Source organism: Sciurus carolinensis, chromosome 8, assembly GCF_902686445.1.
Source record: "Sciurus carolinensis chromosome 8, mSciCar1.2, whole genome shotgun sequence".
Classification (NCBI taxonomy): domain Eukaryota; kingdom Metazoa; phylum Chordata; class Mammalia; order Rodentia; family Sciuridae; genus Sciurus; species Sciurus carolinensis.
In genome coordinates, this window is record NC_062220.1 from 51,725,142 (window position 1) to 51,742,046 (window position 16,905).

Sequence of the window (16,905 nt, forward strand, 5' to 3'; positions counted from 1 at the left end):
AAATACATATGACAAAAGAACTCTTGAACACAACCTCTGTAGCAAGCAACCTGGGAAACTAACCCACACCATCTACAGCAATGGATCCAGAAAATTGGTCAATGATTGCCAGTTTCTCCAATTTTTGTACCCCTGCTTCCAACTCAGGAAAACCAGAGAAAGCCAAACATAAATCAAGTAGAAGTGTACTCCATGTGGTGCTGCAGCTCCAGACACCCACTGAGCATGTGCAATTCAATGACTCCAATTTCCTGCTTCCAGATGTGTCAAGAAAATGAAAAGTAAGGCAAATCTGAATGATATTTAGGGCTAATCAATAAGTTATTACTTTTCTAAACCCTAATTAGCAATAGTTTGAACCAATAGTGTTATTACTTTCCCAAACCCTAATTAGCATAAGTTTGGATCAACAGCAGTGACCCAAGTGCTATATAAACCCCTAGATGAGCATACTCAGTAGAAGAAAATGTGCTATTGGGTTCCCTCTTGTACTGTAAGAGTTCTTTTCCTATTTCTATTCTTCAATAAATCCTACTCTTACACTAACTCATCCTAGTCTGTGAATTTCATTCTTTGAATTCATGACTTAAAAACCTGAAAAAAGAAATTGATGGTCATCTGTTGGGGTCTGTTGCAACACTGGACCCCATTAATAGCCTACCATTAAGAGCTGCCACACAGGCTGGAGTTGTGGTAGAGTACTTGCCTGGCATGTGTGAGGCCCTGGGTTTGATCCTCAGCACTGCATATAAATAAATAAATGAAATAAAAAGATTCATTGACAACTAAAAAATATTAAAAAAAAAAAAAGCTGCAATGCTTCTTGGCTGCAGAGGCCTGTAACCTCATGAAGACTCTACCCACCAACAGAAGTGGAGAAACTCCAGTCTCACCCACCAGCAGAAGTGGGGAATCAAGTTTCATCTCAAAACTTCAGTTTCATCAGTTTCCCAAGTAGCTGGGCTTACAGGCATATGCCACCATACCTGGCTCTACAAATATTTATTGAGTACTTACGCTGTGTTAGGCAATATTCTAGGTGGTGATATGGTAATAAAAAATGCAAAATCTACTGCTTTCATAAAGAATTGATAAACTCTGGAAGAGACAAAATTAATAAGTTGTATAGAGTGGGACAAGATGCTATTGATTTGGGTTGGGAGTACTGGAATTCTGGAGAAATATAATTTTACACCCAGTAGTCAGTAAAAGACTCACAGAGAGGTTAGCATTTCAATAAAGTCTTGAAGGAGGTAAGGGAGAAAGTTGTGGATACCAAAGGGAGAACTTCCAAGCAGTGGGCACAGCAAGTGTAAAGGCTTGGAGGCTTGAGTAGAAGCCAGGAGGTTAGGGTGGTTACAGAAGGCTTTGCTAAGCTAAGAATTCAATTTCTATTCTAAGCTCAGAGTAAAGGAGTTCTAGGAAGTATATAAAACGACTAAGATATATTTCTTACTCTGCAAAAACACATTATAGTAGGAGAGACAAAACATATGAATGAAGCAATGACCAACATAAGATAAGCAATAATTAGGTAAGAAGTTGTGTGATTCTGACCTAGACCTATACCCATTTGTGAGCTCTATGAGTATGGAAATAAATGGGAGGCACTTTCTATTGGAGTTCTTCATGGTGGAGAGGCAGAATTTAAAGGTAGTACAAGATTTAGAGAAATTCAGAAGAGAGGAGGGCATTTATCCAATAAATATTTAACATCAGCTCCAGGATTGTGGTAGGTGTTACACTGGAAAACATTTCAGAAAAAATAGTGATATTTCTGTCCTTGTGGAGGTAGCCATAAGCAGAGCATGCAGCACAGAAGGTTAGCAGTAATCTCAGACATCATCTAGTTCAGTGACTCTGGGGCTAAAAATCACTTGAGGGATCACTTTTAAAAGAGTCCCAGGCTCCATACTGGTGATCATGGTTGATTAACTTTACAGTAGGGTCCAGCTATGCCTGTTTTTTCCCAAACACTCCTCAGAAGATTGTGATGGATATGTATGTTTGGGAAACACTCACCTAGAACAGGCTGGTTTTATAGAGAAGAGTACAGGCAGAGAGAAGTTAAGCAATTTTGTCAAGATAATTATATTAGACAAGGTATGAAATCCTGAAAGGAACAGAGGGTGGAACTGAAGGGGAGAAAGGAGGATGAAAAGTGAAGTGGTATTTAAAGAAGAGATAGAGTGGACAAAGGAAGAGAGATGAACCACAGGGCTGAGTAGAAGGAGGGACAACAATCCAGGATTGATTAAAGCACTGTGGTTATAGGAGAGAACAAGTAGATCTTTTTAAACCCCATTTGGTGCCTCTTGTTTTTTGCTACATTATCTGATCTAGTTGGGAGGGCTGGAATTTTGTTTTGTTGTAGTTTCTTGTTTTATATTCTGACTGTACATGAAAGTATCTCTTCCAATTTCAGAAATTAGTTGTGAAACTCTGTAGTACCATGCATACCATCCTGCAGCTCTAACAGACTAAGTTTTGCTACTCAGAATGGGAAGTGAGCCAGCTGCACAAGCATTACCTGTAAACCTATTAGACAGGCAGAACCCAGGGTCCACTGCAGACCTATAGAATCAAAATCTGCATTTTAGTAAGATTCCTATGTGCTCCATATGCACATCAAAGTTTGAGAAGCACTGCTCTAAAGGGCTTTGCAATTCTTCAGAATGAGGGGAGCAATACTAAACTAAATAGAAAACAGATAAAAGGTAAATCTGTACTTTGTGATTTTAGTATATGACTGAGGTCAATTTCACTGCCTATCACTCTCCCAGAGGAGAAGTGTTTCAGCTTTAATCTGCATTACCCTTCACTTCCAACAGAAAGTCAGAGCCATATAAGCACTGGGCTAATCCTAGATAAACAATTTTTCTATCTGGTTTCCAAAGAAACAAACCTCATAATGATTCATATACCCTGTAAATAACATCTGAATGTAATAATAATAATAATAATAATAATAATAATAATAGGCTTTCATGATTAAAGTCATCAATAATAATCTAAACAACTACCATTTATGGGGCACTTAACAACCTGCATGCTGCACACTGTGCTAAATACCTTACAAATACTTTGAACTTTAATGAGAGAGGCATTCCTTAAAGTCTTTTATGGGTGAGGAAACCAAGACTTAGAAAAGGCAAGCAACTTGCCTCAAGAAAACAATTAGAAAACGACTGCCAAAATTTTGATACCATTTAATTATTTTAAACCTGAAAAATATGACAAGTTTTTAAAAAGACTTTAGAATCATTTTATTAGGCATTATCAAAATTTTTATAAAGAGAAAAAGAGGGCTCGAGTAGAGTACCTTTTTGTGAAAATCACAACATAGAACAAAAAATGCAATTCACTGCACACCTGTAATCCTAGCTACTCAGAGGATGAGGCAGGAGGATGGTAAGTTTAAGGCCAGCATGAGCAATTTAGGGAGACCCTGTCTCAAAATAAAATAATGGGAAAAAAAAGAAGGATTGAGAATGTAACTCAGTGGTAGAGTACTTGTGTGAGGCCTGGGTTCAAACTCCACTATCACACACACAAACATACACAAGTACAATTCAAAATCCCAGATTCCTATTAAAAACTATTGTTTTCCTATTTACCATTATCTTCGAACTCATAATCTACACTTACATTTTCTATAATTCATCTATAAACATTTCAAAGCTAATGAAGTTTAAAAAATCTATTGTTCTACAAGTACCATTTGTGATAGCTTTGGTAGTATTCAGAGTAGTTATTGCCTAAATTGTGAAAAATGCAAAAAATAAATACTACTTAAGGCAGAAGTGAAGCATATATAGAACACATGTACAAGATAACCTGCATATTTTACTTACTCCCTTAGGTAACAATAGTTAAGTCTATTTCTTCACTACACTTGGCTATGGGTAACTGAAATGCTTCCCCGTAGTAAAGAAAATGATACAAAACAGCTATCTAAAGCACAGGTAGCCTAAGGGGGTATTTCTATATAAGGAAACCTCCAATGTCAGTGTAGAATTCCACAGAATCCATTCCTTTAAGGCCAAAATAATTTAGAAGTTCTAGCTCCCTGGATAAAGAATAATGATGATGATGTCAATGACTGCATATTTTAATATATATGACACTGTGTAAGTTCTCTATATGCATTATTTCACTTAATCTTTACTATGTAAATCAGTACTGCTATCATCTCCATTATTATCTTCACTGGTTTAGAATATCCTTTGGTCACATAATTGGTAACTGATGGAGTAAGACTAAAAAATTGAAGTAGACTCCATCTCGTTTTTAGCCACTAAGATATACTGTCTCTCAACCATAGGAAGAGGACAAGTTTGCAAAGGCAGAAGAGTTTCAAAGAACTGAAAACATTTAGAGTTCCAAAGGTCTTTCCTCCACTGGCCTGAGGCAGAGGTCTGAAAGGTCATTTTGACTACTTACTGGGAACACTAGATCCCACTCTGAGTAAAAAGACTGAGTAACTGTCAGTTAATTTCTTTTGACTTTAGAATCCTCTTTTATAAAAGCAACCACAAGCAAAATAAAACAATAAGAAACCTGATTAGTCACTAAGATTTCTCCCAGCTCTAGTAAATTTCTATTCTGTTTCATTTCTTTGGGTATAAATTCCCCTTTTCCTTAGTACTTTAAAAATGTTAACACATCTAGAAGTAGAGATAGGAACATGAGTTGATGCAAATTGATTTTTCTCCTGAAAGAGAACTCTATGCCCTTGAAGGAGGGGTAGTAATGAAAGAAAACAAAAGGAAAAGACAAAAAAGAAATAAAAATATATATACACACAGGTATACTTGTTTCATAGTACTTTTTACATTATGGACTATTTTTGGCAATGACCTGTTAAAAGTATTTCTTTATTTTTCTTTTCAACCTACGCTTTCCTGCCTCATATAACCTTGCCCATTTTTTCTTACACCAAATGAAGGAGGAATGAGAATCATCAGTTACCAAATTCACCTACTTCTCAATTTGCCCGGTGTCTAGGAACATAGCAGTAATGCTGAGCTTCCATGCAGCCTTGGGGATGGAGAGCTACCTTTGCTCAAAGTTCTTCTCCCCACCTGGATTGGAATACTTCTACAAACCCATTAGGACAATTCCCCCGACATCATCCTTCCTCATGTGAAAGTGCTGTTGCTCTGCAGGTTACTGTGTAAATGTCTGACCATCTTCAGAGAGTTCAACCCTATTCCCACAGAAGAGGTCCCCAGGGAACTGGCCACTCCCAAGAAACTCTCCAAGGCTCCAGTATGCAAACGCAGGAGACAGGGTTCCTGACGCAGCCTGAGACTTGTAAAATCTCAAAAGGAATTCCCAGTGGCCCCACACCATTAGCGTGAGGCAGGCCAGGATTCCTCTTTAGAATTCATGGTTTTAAGAATAATCTTGACTTTCTGGGGGGGGGAAATCAATGGGACCAAAGTATAAAACAAACAACTTGGAATTTCTCAACATCCCGACAGGAAAGTAGATCCAAGAGAGGATTACAAGGTGAAACTTCTCAGCACAACTTTAAAGAATTAATTTTGTATTCATAACAAAAGCAAACTCAAAGCCAAATACAAGCACGTTAAAATAAAATCAATTCTCTCTCACAATTCTCTCCAACCCACCCCTATACAAACACTTTTAGATTTCTTATAAAAATTATGCTTAATTTCTAATTTCAAGAGCATTTTCCTCTACTCTGAGTGCAGACTTCAGTAGGAGCAAATTTAAGCATGGGAGGTTTTATACCCATATCAAGATCACTCGATAACAGGGATCTACAAATAAAATCCCAGTGCAAAATGAACTACCAAATCAAATTTCACTAAGGATTCCTTCCCTCGTAGTCACTTCAAAGAGCAGCAAAGACATCACTACTCAGTTTAGAGGGACGCTCCAGGAGGACTACGGGGCCTGACTCCCCAGGCAGTTTGGTTGACGACAGCCAAACCCCCTCGCAAGCCGCGCAGTTCCCGGAGGATCTGCTCTACGTCTGGAACTTCCGTCCCGTGGGCTTCCCCAGTCTCCACTCGGGTCTTCGTTTCTACTCTTGCTGTCCCGGGCCTCGTCTCTGCCCCCAGATCTCATCCCATTCTCCGCCTCCCAAGACACAGGCGCCTGCCTGTACCTGCTTCTCCTCGTCCTCGGTCACTGCTCCTATGACCGCGATTTGTCGAGAAGTGCTGGACTTATTTCTGCCGCCGGGTTCCTGGGCCTCGGCGGGTGCCGCGGCCTCCACTGTGGACATGGCTGGAAGCAGGGGGCTAGGGGCTGAGTCGGGGGTCCTCCGCTCCTATGCCGTGACTGCAGTCGCGAGGCCCAAAGAGGCCCCGCCACCAAATACCGAAGGCAGCCTGACAGTTGCTAGAGTCGCGACAGGCCCCAAGGCGCTGGCCGCGACCTCTGCCACCACAGTGCCGCCTGCATAGCGCCGCTGCCGCCCACCTGCGGAGCAAGGCACCTGCCGGCCAGCGGGTTGTTAACACAAGCCAGAGCGTTGCTAGGGGGCGGGGCCGGAGGTGGAGGGTGGCTCCTACGGAAGCCCGGAGAGCCAAACTACCCCACTCGGACTGGCTGGGTTTGCAGGTGTGCGCGAGGGAGACCTTGTTGCGTGGCGCGTGAGAGGTACGTTCGGTTCCGAGTGTGTTTCCGTCTTGACTGTTTGCTCTGGGCTCTGCTTAAAACAGGCGTTTGTGGTGGGCCGGGAGCGCTAGGAATGGAATGCGCCTGGGCGGTACGATGGACAGATCGTTTGGAAAGCAGTTTACCTTACCCCAGAATTCAGATCAAACTTTCCTAAATGTCCTAGAAAAGAATTTCTTATTTTCGTTAGTGGCCCAAACGGTTAGTTAAACAATCAAACAAGTCTTTTATATGCAAGGATAAGCTATTGAGCCAATTTCTGGAATCCAGAGCGAGTTAACCTTTGAAGCTCTGCTTTTCCCGTTGGCTCTCAGCCCTCCTGTTGCCATGGAATTGTTTTGAGGATTGAATGAGAGGATAGTGTTTGTAAAGTGGTGCTTGACACATAATAAGCACTCAGTCTGCTCAAGATTATCACTATCTTAACTATCACTATAATCTGCCCATTGCAGCCTGAGTGATGATGCAAGGTTCAAATGGAAAACTGCTCATGATGATCATCAGTGTAACTTACCTTCAATCACAATGGCTTTGAAAACTTAAAAAAAAAAAAATCCTTTTAACCCTGTTAATTTTTCAAAATCTCCATAAATTCATCGAGATTTAGATGTGTGTGTGTATTTTGTCTTCCCTAGGATGTATACATAATAAACTCAATGAAAATAAATGGTACGTTACTTCTTTGGGCTTCTCTCCTCATTTTTAGAATGAACAAGTTGATCAGTTATTTCTACGTTCCCTTCTGACTGAAACACTGAACTACATATCTAGCCATAAAATGGAAATGGAAAAACTAGACTGGATATGGCAGCACTTGGTATAAATCATAGCTGAAGAAAACAAGGTTCTTTGGGGTACTGAGCACTACTGTCCCTGTTTCTACACTCTTGTCTTCCACTTTCTTCATCCTCAGTCATCAGAAACTGCGCTGAGATCACCACCACTTGTCAAAGTCTGAACACTTTTCTGTCCTAATCCTGCTATGCTTGTCTGTAATATTGTACACTGTTGACTACTCTTCTCTTCCTAAAACTCCCTTGCCTGGGCTTGCGTGATATTTTTATTTTTCTTGTCTTTCAGCTACTCATTGGTATCTTTAGAGCTACTTGAAGGCCTTGCAACTAAAGACTATTTCACTAAATCTAAGATTACTATTACTTGGAGAGTGCAAAGGGAATGTCAGCTGTTGTATTCATATGATTTGCTGTTGGACCGTGCAAGTATACCAACCAAAAAAAAAAAAAAAAAAGTCTGAAGCACAGTAGAATCCTGTGAAAATGGCACCCAAAACAAATATAGCAATGGACAACTGACAGTTGGGTCAGTTGCTTATCCTTTATCTTTATGTGGCCACCGTGGCATCTCAGGATAAATAAAGCAAAGAAATATTTATTTCAAGAAATATTTTCACTTTAAAGGAGAGTTTGTCTAGGAGAGAGCAACTGACTTTTGTTTTCAGCAACAGGCTGAGACTGATAAGGGTTCTAAAACTTTAGTGACCCTGGAAATTCAGACTTTACTCACTGGGCCTAACTGAAGACATTTTCCTAGCTAATAAACAATGGGATATTTTATGTTAACCAGCTGTTTACAGACCTGCATATTCATTCTGTCATATATCCGTGTACCAGTTTCCAATGCTTAGCATATCTCTTATGAACTCCCTCTTTTTAGCACTTCTAAAGCCCTTACTTTTTCCTCCTTACCGAACGGTGAAGTTCAGTAAACTTTGTAAATTTTTTTTTGTTCTAATGGTGTTTTATTTATTGATAAATAAGCAATGAGGATTAAAGTTCTCAAATGTGCCATGCTCAGTCACCCTGATTTACTTGCAGTTTTCCAAAGGTGCCAAGCTTCCGAACCTGTATTACTTTTTAATTATGCTGTACAGTCATCCACTCATCCCCCTGGATCCATGGGGTATTGGTTCCAGGTCCCTGTCCATACCAAAATCTAAGGATGCTAAGGTCCCTTATATAAATGGTATAATATTTGTATATAACCTACACATATCTGCCCCATGTGCTACTTTAAATCATCTCTACATTAATTATAATATTGATGTGGGGCAGATGAGGCAAGACAACTGAGGAATTAAGCTGCAGAAGTCCAGAGGGGCTCATGCCTAGAAATCTCTGGGTACTGGGTGTGGAAATTCTTTGAAATTATTCCCAGTGCAGGGGGCGGGGGTTTATATAATAGTGGGTGGTTACATGGTGGGTATTCTTTTTCCCATATTCTTAGGCCAGACAGAGGTTTCACAAATTTTTGCAGAGGAAAACAGATAGTCACTTTTTGTACAACAAACTTTCTTTGAGACCAAGTCTATCACAACTTTTGTCTACAAACCTGTCATTTACAAGAAAGAGGAAACTTCAAACCACATTGAGATCTCTGCAGAACTCCTGTTGATACTTTTTATAAAATCTTGATGACAAGGAGCTTAATTATGGTGGGGGAGGGCCCTGGAGGAGCTTATATATTACAATTATGGTGAGGATCTCTTCGGTAGGGATACCTGGTGGTTGCATCAATAACTAATACAATGTAAATGCTATATAAACAGTTGTTATATGTATTGGTCAGGAGATGGTAACAAGGACAAAAGTGTGTGCATGTTAAGTACAGACTTGCTTTTTTTTCTGAAAAATTTTGCTCCATTATTGGTTAAAACCACTGAGAAGAAACCTGCAGATGTAGATAGAGTGCCAACTGTTCATATCACTGTCTCCAGATGGCTAATTCCCTATGAGATTCACCTGACCTTTTCTAGAACTCTTTCTATCGTGTGCTGTTATGTGACATTCTTTTTTTCATACTCACTACATACTTGATGGTATTTACTGCTTTAGCAGCCTAACCCTTTTCTACTATGGAGATTCTTTTTTTGTGTGTGTGGTGCTGGGGATCGAACCCAGGGCCTTGTGCTTGCAAGAGCGAGCACTCTACCAACTGAACTATCTCCCCAACCCTATGGAGATTCTTAAAAGCAAAGAAAGTTGCTTAATCATATCTGCACCCCAAACCCTCAATATACTGTTTAGCACAGTTATTTTCAAAATGTAAGTGTGTGAGAATCATCTGAAGAGATAGTTAAAACAGACTTCTGAGCTCTAGCTCCAGTCTCACAAAGTGTGGGGTGAGGCACAAGGGTTTGCATTGTAAGTTTCCAGGTGATGGTGACCATACTTTGGGACTTCCTGGTCTTGATTATATTAGGTACTCAATAAATGTTCACAGAAGAGTTCAAGGATTATAAATTACTTTTTAATTTGATTTGAGATCAACTTCATGCATTTCACAAGTTACTCAGAGTAAGGTAAAATATTCTAGGTCTTTCCTGCTCAAAAGGGGGTCCTTGGAATAATTACCTGCATAGGTATTACCTAGAGGCTTGTTAAGAATGCGGGATTTAGGAATGGATAAAGAATGTGTGCTACATATACACAATGGAATATTACTCAGCCATAAAGAATAATGAAATTATGGCATTTGCTGGTAAATGGATGGAATTGGAGAATATCATGCTAAGTGAAATAAGCCAATTCCAAAAAACCAGAGGCCAAATGTTCTCTCTGATATGCAGATGCTGACTCACAATAGAATAGGGGAGGGAGGAGTGGAGGTTCAGCAGATTGAACAGGGGGAATAGGGGAAGTGTGGGGGTATGGGACTGGGAAAGACATAGAATGAATCAGAAAAAACTTTCCTATGTTCATATATGAATACATGACCAGTGTAACTCCACATCATGTACAACTACAAGATTGGGAAGTTATACTCCATGTATGCATGATGTGTCAAAATACATTCTACTTTCACGTATAACTAAAAAGAACAAATAAAAAATAAAACTATTGGGATGGCAAAAAAAAAAAAGAATGCAGGATTTGGGGCCTTATGGTGAAGCTACTGAATCAGAATTTCCATTTTAATAAGAGCCTCAGATAATTAGTATACACATCTGAATTTAAGAAGCACTATATTGTGTGTGTGTGTGTGTTCATTATTATTATTTTTTAGTAGTTTTAACAGTCAACATTAAACTGACTTCTACTAATTATTCCATTTGTGAATTTTCCATGTCTTTTTTTCCCCTTACTGATGATAACATTGAGTTTATTAAATTTTCTTCTTGGTAAGTGCACCAAGCTTCAGCTTTTTAAAAGTTTTCTCTATTTAAATTAGTTATGCAGATTTAATTTTAATCATTGTTCATTCTTTTTTATGACACCAAAACACAGAAGGATAAAAGGCTGAGATGATTATTGAAATGATAAATTATTTCAGCAAAATGGTAAAATATTAGTGGAGAAACATGGGGAAAGAGTTATATCTAAGAGAATAGAAATGCTTCTACCTGATAATAGTTCTACAGAATTTAACGTATATTAAGATACAAATTGCAATTTTTTAGAAGTGTGTGGACATAAAGATTAACTTGAAGACTTAATGTATTAACCTACACACAATTTTTACTTTTAAAAGTAACAATGAAAGTGAAATATATTTTTAAATAAATGTAATGCTAATGTAGTTCTTATGATTTTTCCTTGTTTGAACTCTAATTAGTAATGCTTAGTAAAATTGAATCATTCATTAGCATAAATTAAGAATGTTTCTAATAAGTGTTTTAGACTATATATGAATTGGTAGTGTTTAAACTAATGCCTGCTAAATGATCAAGCAAATCTGATTCCTTAGAGTAATTTTCAATAAAGAATTTTTATAACATATATAAAATGTAATTATAATCTTAGGTTAGCTTTAGTAAAAATTTGTAAAAAGAAGAAGTATATAAAAAGCTGCAGCTTAATCTACTTCAGTGTTATAAGCAATCTTTTAGGTGGACTGTTACAGAAAGAAGACCAAAAAAATAAATAAAAGTAATTTCCTCTTTCCAACAAAATCATTAATATAAATTCAAGACTAGTAACCATGTGGAATAGAAAACTGAAAATAAAAGAGCAGTCACACTTGAAATCAACCATCCTAATGAAAAGTATACCAGCAATAATCCAAATTGCAAGTGATTTTTAAGTGGAAGCTGGAAGAACTATTCATGTTTAGTGGAAAAACTAAACACATGGTCATAAATGAAAGGAATTTACAAAGAGCTACATTGACCTGATCAAAGTTTGGTTGCCTGATTTAGCAATATTTCCACAAAATGAAAATGTTCCTGAGCTTTTGGAATTTATTGTGTTTACATGGTGGGAGGTTATAGGGAAGTACCCACAAGATAGAATTGCCTTTGTTGTGGAGAAGGATTAATCAGATTTATTCCAAAGACTTTATTTAAGTTCTGTAACTAACTTGACTTGTTCTGAATTCATGGATCCTGTATTTGCTTGCTAAGGTGGCTATAACAAATACTACAGAATGGGTGGCTTAAACAGAAATTTACTTCCTTATATTTCTAGAGGCCAGAAGTCAAAGATCAAAATTTTCAGCAGTATTAGTTTCATTTTGAAACTATCTCTTCTTGTCTTGAGTCTTTTCCCTTTTTCTCCACATGGTCTTCCCTCTGTGCATGTCTGTATTCTAATTTCATAAGGATGCTGGTCATGTTGGATAAGGGTCCACCCATGTGACCTCGCCTTATCTTAATTACCTCTTTAAAGGGCATATCTCCAAATACAGTGATATTCTTTAGGTAGTGCTGGTAAAGACTTCAACATATGAATTTGGGGGTACACAATTTAGCCCATAATGGAATTTGAGTTCTTAGAATAAACAACAGATTCAGGAATAGAATATGTTTGGTTAAGTCAATACTGGCATTCTTGCCAAAGGATACATTGATATTTTTCACAATAGTGATAAATTACTATTTTGACTTAAAAATTTATCACTACATTTGATCAATGTGAATCTGTCTTGGATGTTGAGCTTACTGGGTCCTGTGCCTGATTTCTTCACAATCCTCATTCACTTCTTGTTTCATTGTCCAGTGAAATAATCTACTTTTACCAGCCTATTCCCTTGAGCTTGCCATAAACATAGAAGAGCCCACACTGACCTACTGACATTATATTGGGAAACATCATCTCTGGTAAGCAGAAGGAAAACATGAAAGTGAGGCAGTAGAGAAGAGCACAGAAATTAAGGTGTTTCTGAGCTACTCATGGCTTTGGTAGCAAGTTTAGTTAATTCCTTGTTTGCTTTGGATATTTTCCTGAAGGTCTTATGAATCACTGAACTTTGGAACAGCCCATCTCGAGGACATGAAGGGAGAACTCATCTATTAGCTCCATTATGTGCTGTACTCTTTGGTCAAAGTTCAACCCTTAAGTAAGACTTTAAGATTTAGCAAAAAGAAGAAATACTTGTCACATAGTAAAAAGTTATTGTTTGCAATTCAAATTTAACTGAAAGTCGTGTATTTTATGCGGTCATCCTGACATAAGGACTACACTCATGTTTTCATGCAGAGCCTCCACAGGCCCTATGCTCAGGCACAGAGGTGGGTTTCTCCTCATCGGTGCTGCAGTGTACAGAGCTCTACATAAAGCAGTGTGGTGGTGCTGGCAGCAGCGGTGACTCCTTGCTAGTAGGACCAGACAGCTCCAGGCCACTGGCCAGGAGGCAAGGCAAAAGATGGAGGCAGCGTTGGGGAGGAGTGTAGGGAAGAGACAGGAGATATGGTGGCATGGATGTGAGATGGTGAATAATAATTTTCTATAAAAATGAGTCATGATTCATTGTAACATCTCTTTTGTGTCTATCTAGATCATACTGTAGTAAATGCTAGGGATTCAGTAGTGAATAAGACAACATTCCTGCTACCAGGGAGCTTATAGAATAGCTTGAATATTGTACATATTCTGATTTTAAAATGCTTAATGAAAGGAAATAATTTTTAAGCATACCACCTCTTAAATATGGAGGTTTCCTAAGTGACTACTTTGATAAAAACCGTGCCGCCCACCCAATAAGACTATCACACAGATTGCTTTCTGGATGGTTCTTAAAGAAACAGAAAAATATTAGATAGTCTCCATCAAATATTGAAATTATTATTTGGTAAGATAAAAAATCCATTTGTATATAATAATATTTCAAAGGAGAAGTTAAAACATTAAATATTACTTTTTATTTAAATATATGTAAGGCAGATCTATGAGAATGCTATAAAAACATGGCATGTAATTTGACAGCAATATATTGAAGATTACAGAATTTTAGCAAATGTGAATTACACAGGTAGAAAATGAACCATATTTTCCAAGCAGGTACAAAACATCTAATGAAAAAATCAAGACAAGAAACTTCTAGTTAATTAACAATGGAAAATCACTTTTAATGTGAATTATATATTATCCTTTAAAAGCCTTTAAAATAATTATTGCTGTCTATATCAATCAACAGTGTTAAATGCTATCAAGATAAAGAACTCAAGGGCAGAAAGGATTAATTTTGACTTCATATAACAAAGAAACCCAAATTTATAATTACTTAAATGCAGGAAAAAGCTGTGGGAGTCATGCAGTTGTAGTCTTTCTCCTAGTCTCTAATCTGTCTTCCTTAGGATGTAGCCTTGAGTTTTGGAACAACTGCCCCAGCTCCTGCTGTACCCACACCCCAGCTGCAAGATGAAGGGATGATAATAACACATGCTGTGACCTTCCTTGGAGGAGACTTCATCAGCACTTAGTCACACAGACAGCCAACTGCAAGGGAAGCTGAAAACTACCTTATAGAAGTAGGGTAAATAGACATTGGGCAACAATTTCCAGTCCCTGTTCATGCTCATATCTGCAAAGCTATGAAGAGATTTTCTTCAAAGGACAGAATACTTCCTTGAAGTTGGCAATATGGAAATCATACAAAAGCAGATGGTTTTAGTCCATCTAGCAAATGGCAAAATCTGTAGTCAGCCTTAATTTTGGAAGAATATACAAGGGAAATTCAATGATTTAAAAGTTAAGAAAAAATTATCAGTATATATGTATGTTAGGATGAACAAAAGTATTTTTAATATCAGATGGGTAGACTGAAAATTAAGTACTTTATAATTTCCTCACACCAAAAAAACCCAAGAACCTGTTCATTCCTGAAAAACTCACTGTTCAAAGTCCAGAACAGATTGTGTTTGCACTAAGATTATTACAATTTCATTTAGTGTTAATTGCATATACTGAATATATACCAGAATTTCTTTTACTGACTTATGAACAATTGAGGGTGAAGCATCTCATTTTCATGATGACACATCACAGATATAAACTTAACACTAGAGTGAGGTGTCTTATACTATGCATAGCATTGCTTTGCTCTTTCTTTCTTTTCTTTCTTTCTTTCTTTCTTCTTTCCTCCCTCCCTCCCTTCCTTCTTTCCATCCTTCCTTCCTTCCTTCTTTTTTTGTATGGGGATTGAATCCAGGAGTGTTTTTTTTTTTTTTTTAACCACTGAACTACATCCCCGCCCTTTTTATTTTGAGACAGAATTTTATTAAGATGCTGAGGCTGACCTAGACCTTTCAATCCTCCTACCTCAGCCTCTTAGTCTCTGGGGATACAGGTATGTACCAAAGAACCCAGCCAACATTGCTTTAAGTTGTGAATTTATGAAAGAATTTCAAAACAATATTTTAGGCAGTTTAAATACTTATTTCAAAACAAGGATTTTATAGATTGATGTAGGTATAATTAGCTCAGTGTTTACAGTTTTCCTAAGGAAATACTTTTGAATTACACTTATTGTACTTATTTAGAACAAATTAAGAAAACTTAAATTTCATAAATAAACCTCTTGGGGGGTGGGGAGTCTCTGTACAGAATTTTTTATGGAGTAGTTTAACAGCAAAAGACAATTAAAATAATTAAGGTTGTTTTCCATATGAGATAAATAAAAGAAAAATTGGATATGATATATCTTGAAGCCCTTTTCTAAAAGTAATTTTCACAACTTGGCTATAAGAATGAATATATCTAAAGTTGCTATTAAATTAATTTTGGAAGTAAAATTCTTTAGTCAACTCAAGGTTGTAATAATTTAGAAGAAATTAATTAGGTATTTCAACACTAGAGCTCATTATTCATTTAGTATATAGCACAAAATAATTACCTCTGAAAAACAACTATAAATATAATTTATTCATACTTCTAAATATTTTGAAATTTAAATAAAAATCTCACATGTAGACAGTCTGGGCTAAATTTCACATACACTTTGAAAAATAAACATTAGCATGAATATAATTATATCTAAATGTGTTATTAAATATTCTTAAGATATATGAAATCTGTATACAAAAGCTAAGTAACTTGATAGAGCTCATGGTTATTTTCCTCATAGGAAAAAAACTTATTTTCATTGCATAGGATTAAAACTGGGTATATGTTCTACATTCTTACAGTTTTCTCAGGACCACTTCTCAAAGCACAGATCAGGAAACAAATCTCCACTCTTCAAATGTTCCCACCACCACCTCCTCACATCTGGCAATGGCAAAATTTAGTCCTACTTCTGAGGCCAGAAAAATTATTCCAAAAAGTAAAGAATATGAAAAATAAGGAAAAAAATCACAGAAGCAGTAAAATAAAGCAATTTAAAATCAACAGATTTGCACTTGTAGAAAGGCCATTAAATTCTAAAATTTCAAAATTATTCCTTTTTTGTAGCACTACAAAAGAAATGCTGTCATTTACAATATAATTTGCTGCTTCTACACGTTTATCAGTTTGTTTTTTCACATTTTCCAAGTCCCCAATTAGCTGTACTAGTGATAATTTTATTCATATCATTGACTACTTAAAATGTAGATATGACGATATACTTTAATAATTATCTAACTTTTAGAAATATTTCGTTTTATTTTCACATTAAATGGGTAAAGCACAGTCTTGAGAATGAAATCAAAGGAACAAGGAAAGCACTGAAAATATGCTATTTAATTAGTCAACAATAATAGCATGGTTAGGTGGTTATCCTTAACAGTTCACCCAACTGAATTCCTACTAAGAACTAACAAGAAGGGGATTATCTAAGAAGGGAGAGATGTAATTAACATAAAGAAAATGGAGAACTCAATTAGGAAGTACAAGATATTAAAATTCATCAAGAAGAGAACATCTGAGAACAATGAGAGATTTACCAGATTGACGGTCAGTAGTAGGAAAAAAACCATTGGCTGGAAAGGTAGGCTACACTAAATAAGTCCTCTTATTTTTGGCAGCTGCATTCAAGTCAATAGATAAATTTAAAATGACATAATTTCTGGAAGAGGAATGGACATAATTGTATCTT

General features: G+C 36.9%; 1 protein-coding gene across 6 annotated transcripts in view; it reads right to left on the bottom strand.

Annotated features, from left to right (window-relative positions):
- Cfap69 (cilia and flagella associated protein 69) overlaps nucleotides 1–6,487 on the bottom strand; it is a 69,839-nt gene extending 63,352 nt beyond the window's left edge. For 4 of the 6 annotated variants that reach the window (XM_047562553.1, XM_047562555.1, XM_047562556.1 and 1 more), the window contains exon 1: nucleotides 6,140–6,487. In XM_047562553.1, coding sequence (XP_047418509.1) covers nucleotides 6,140–6,259 — 120 coding nt within the window. In that variant the 5' untranslated portion in view covers nucleotides 6,260–6,487. The remainder of the gene's footprint in view (nucleotides 1–6,139) is intronic. The other 2 variants (XM_047562559.1, XM_047562558.1) reach the window with 2 other exon arrangements.
- Nucleotides 6,488–16,905: the final 10,418 nt, after the last annotated feature.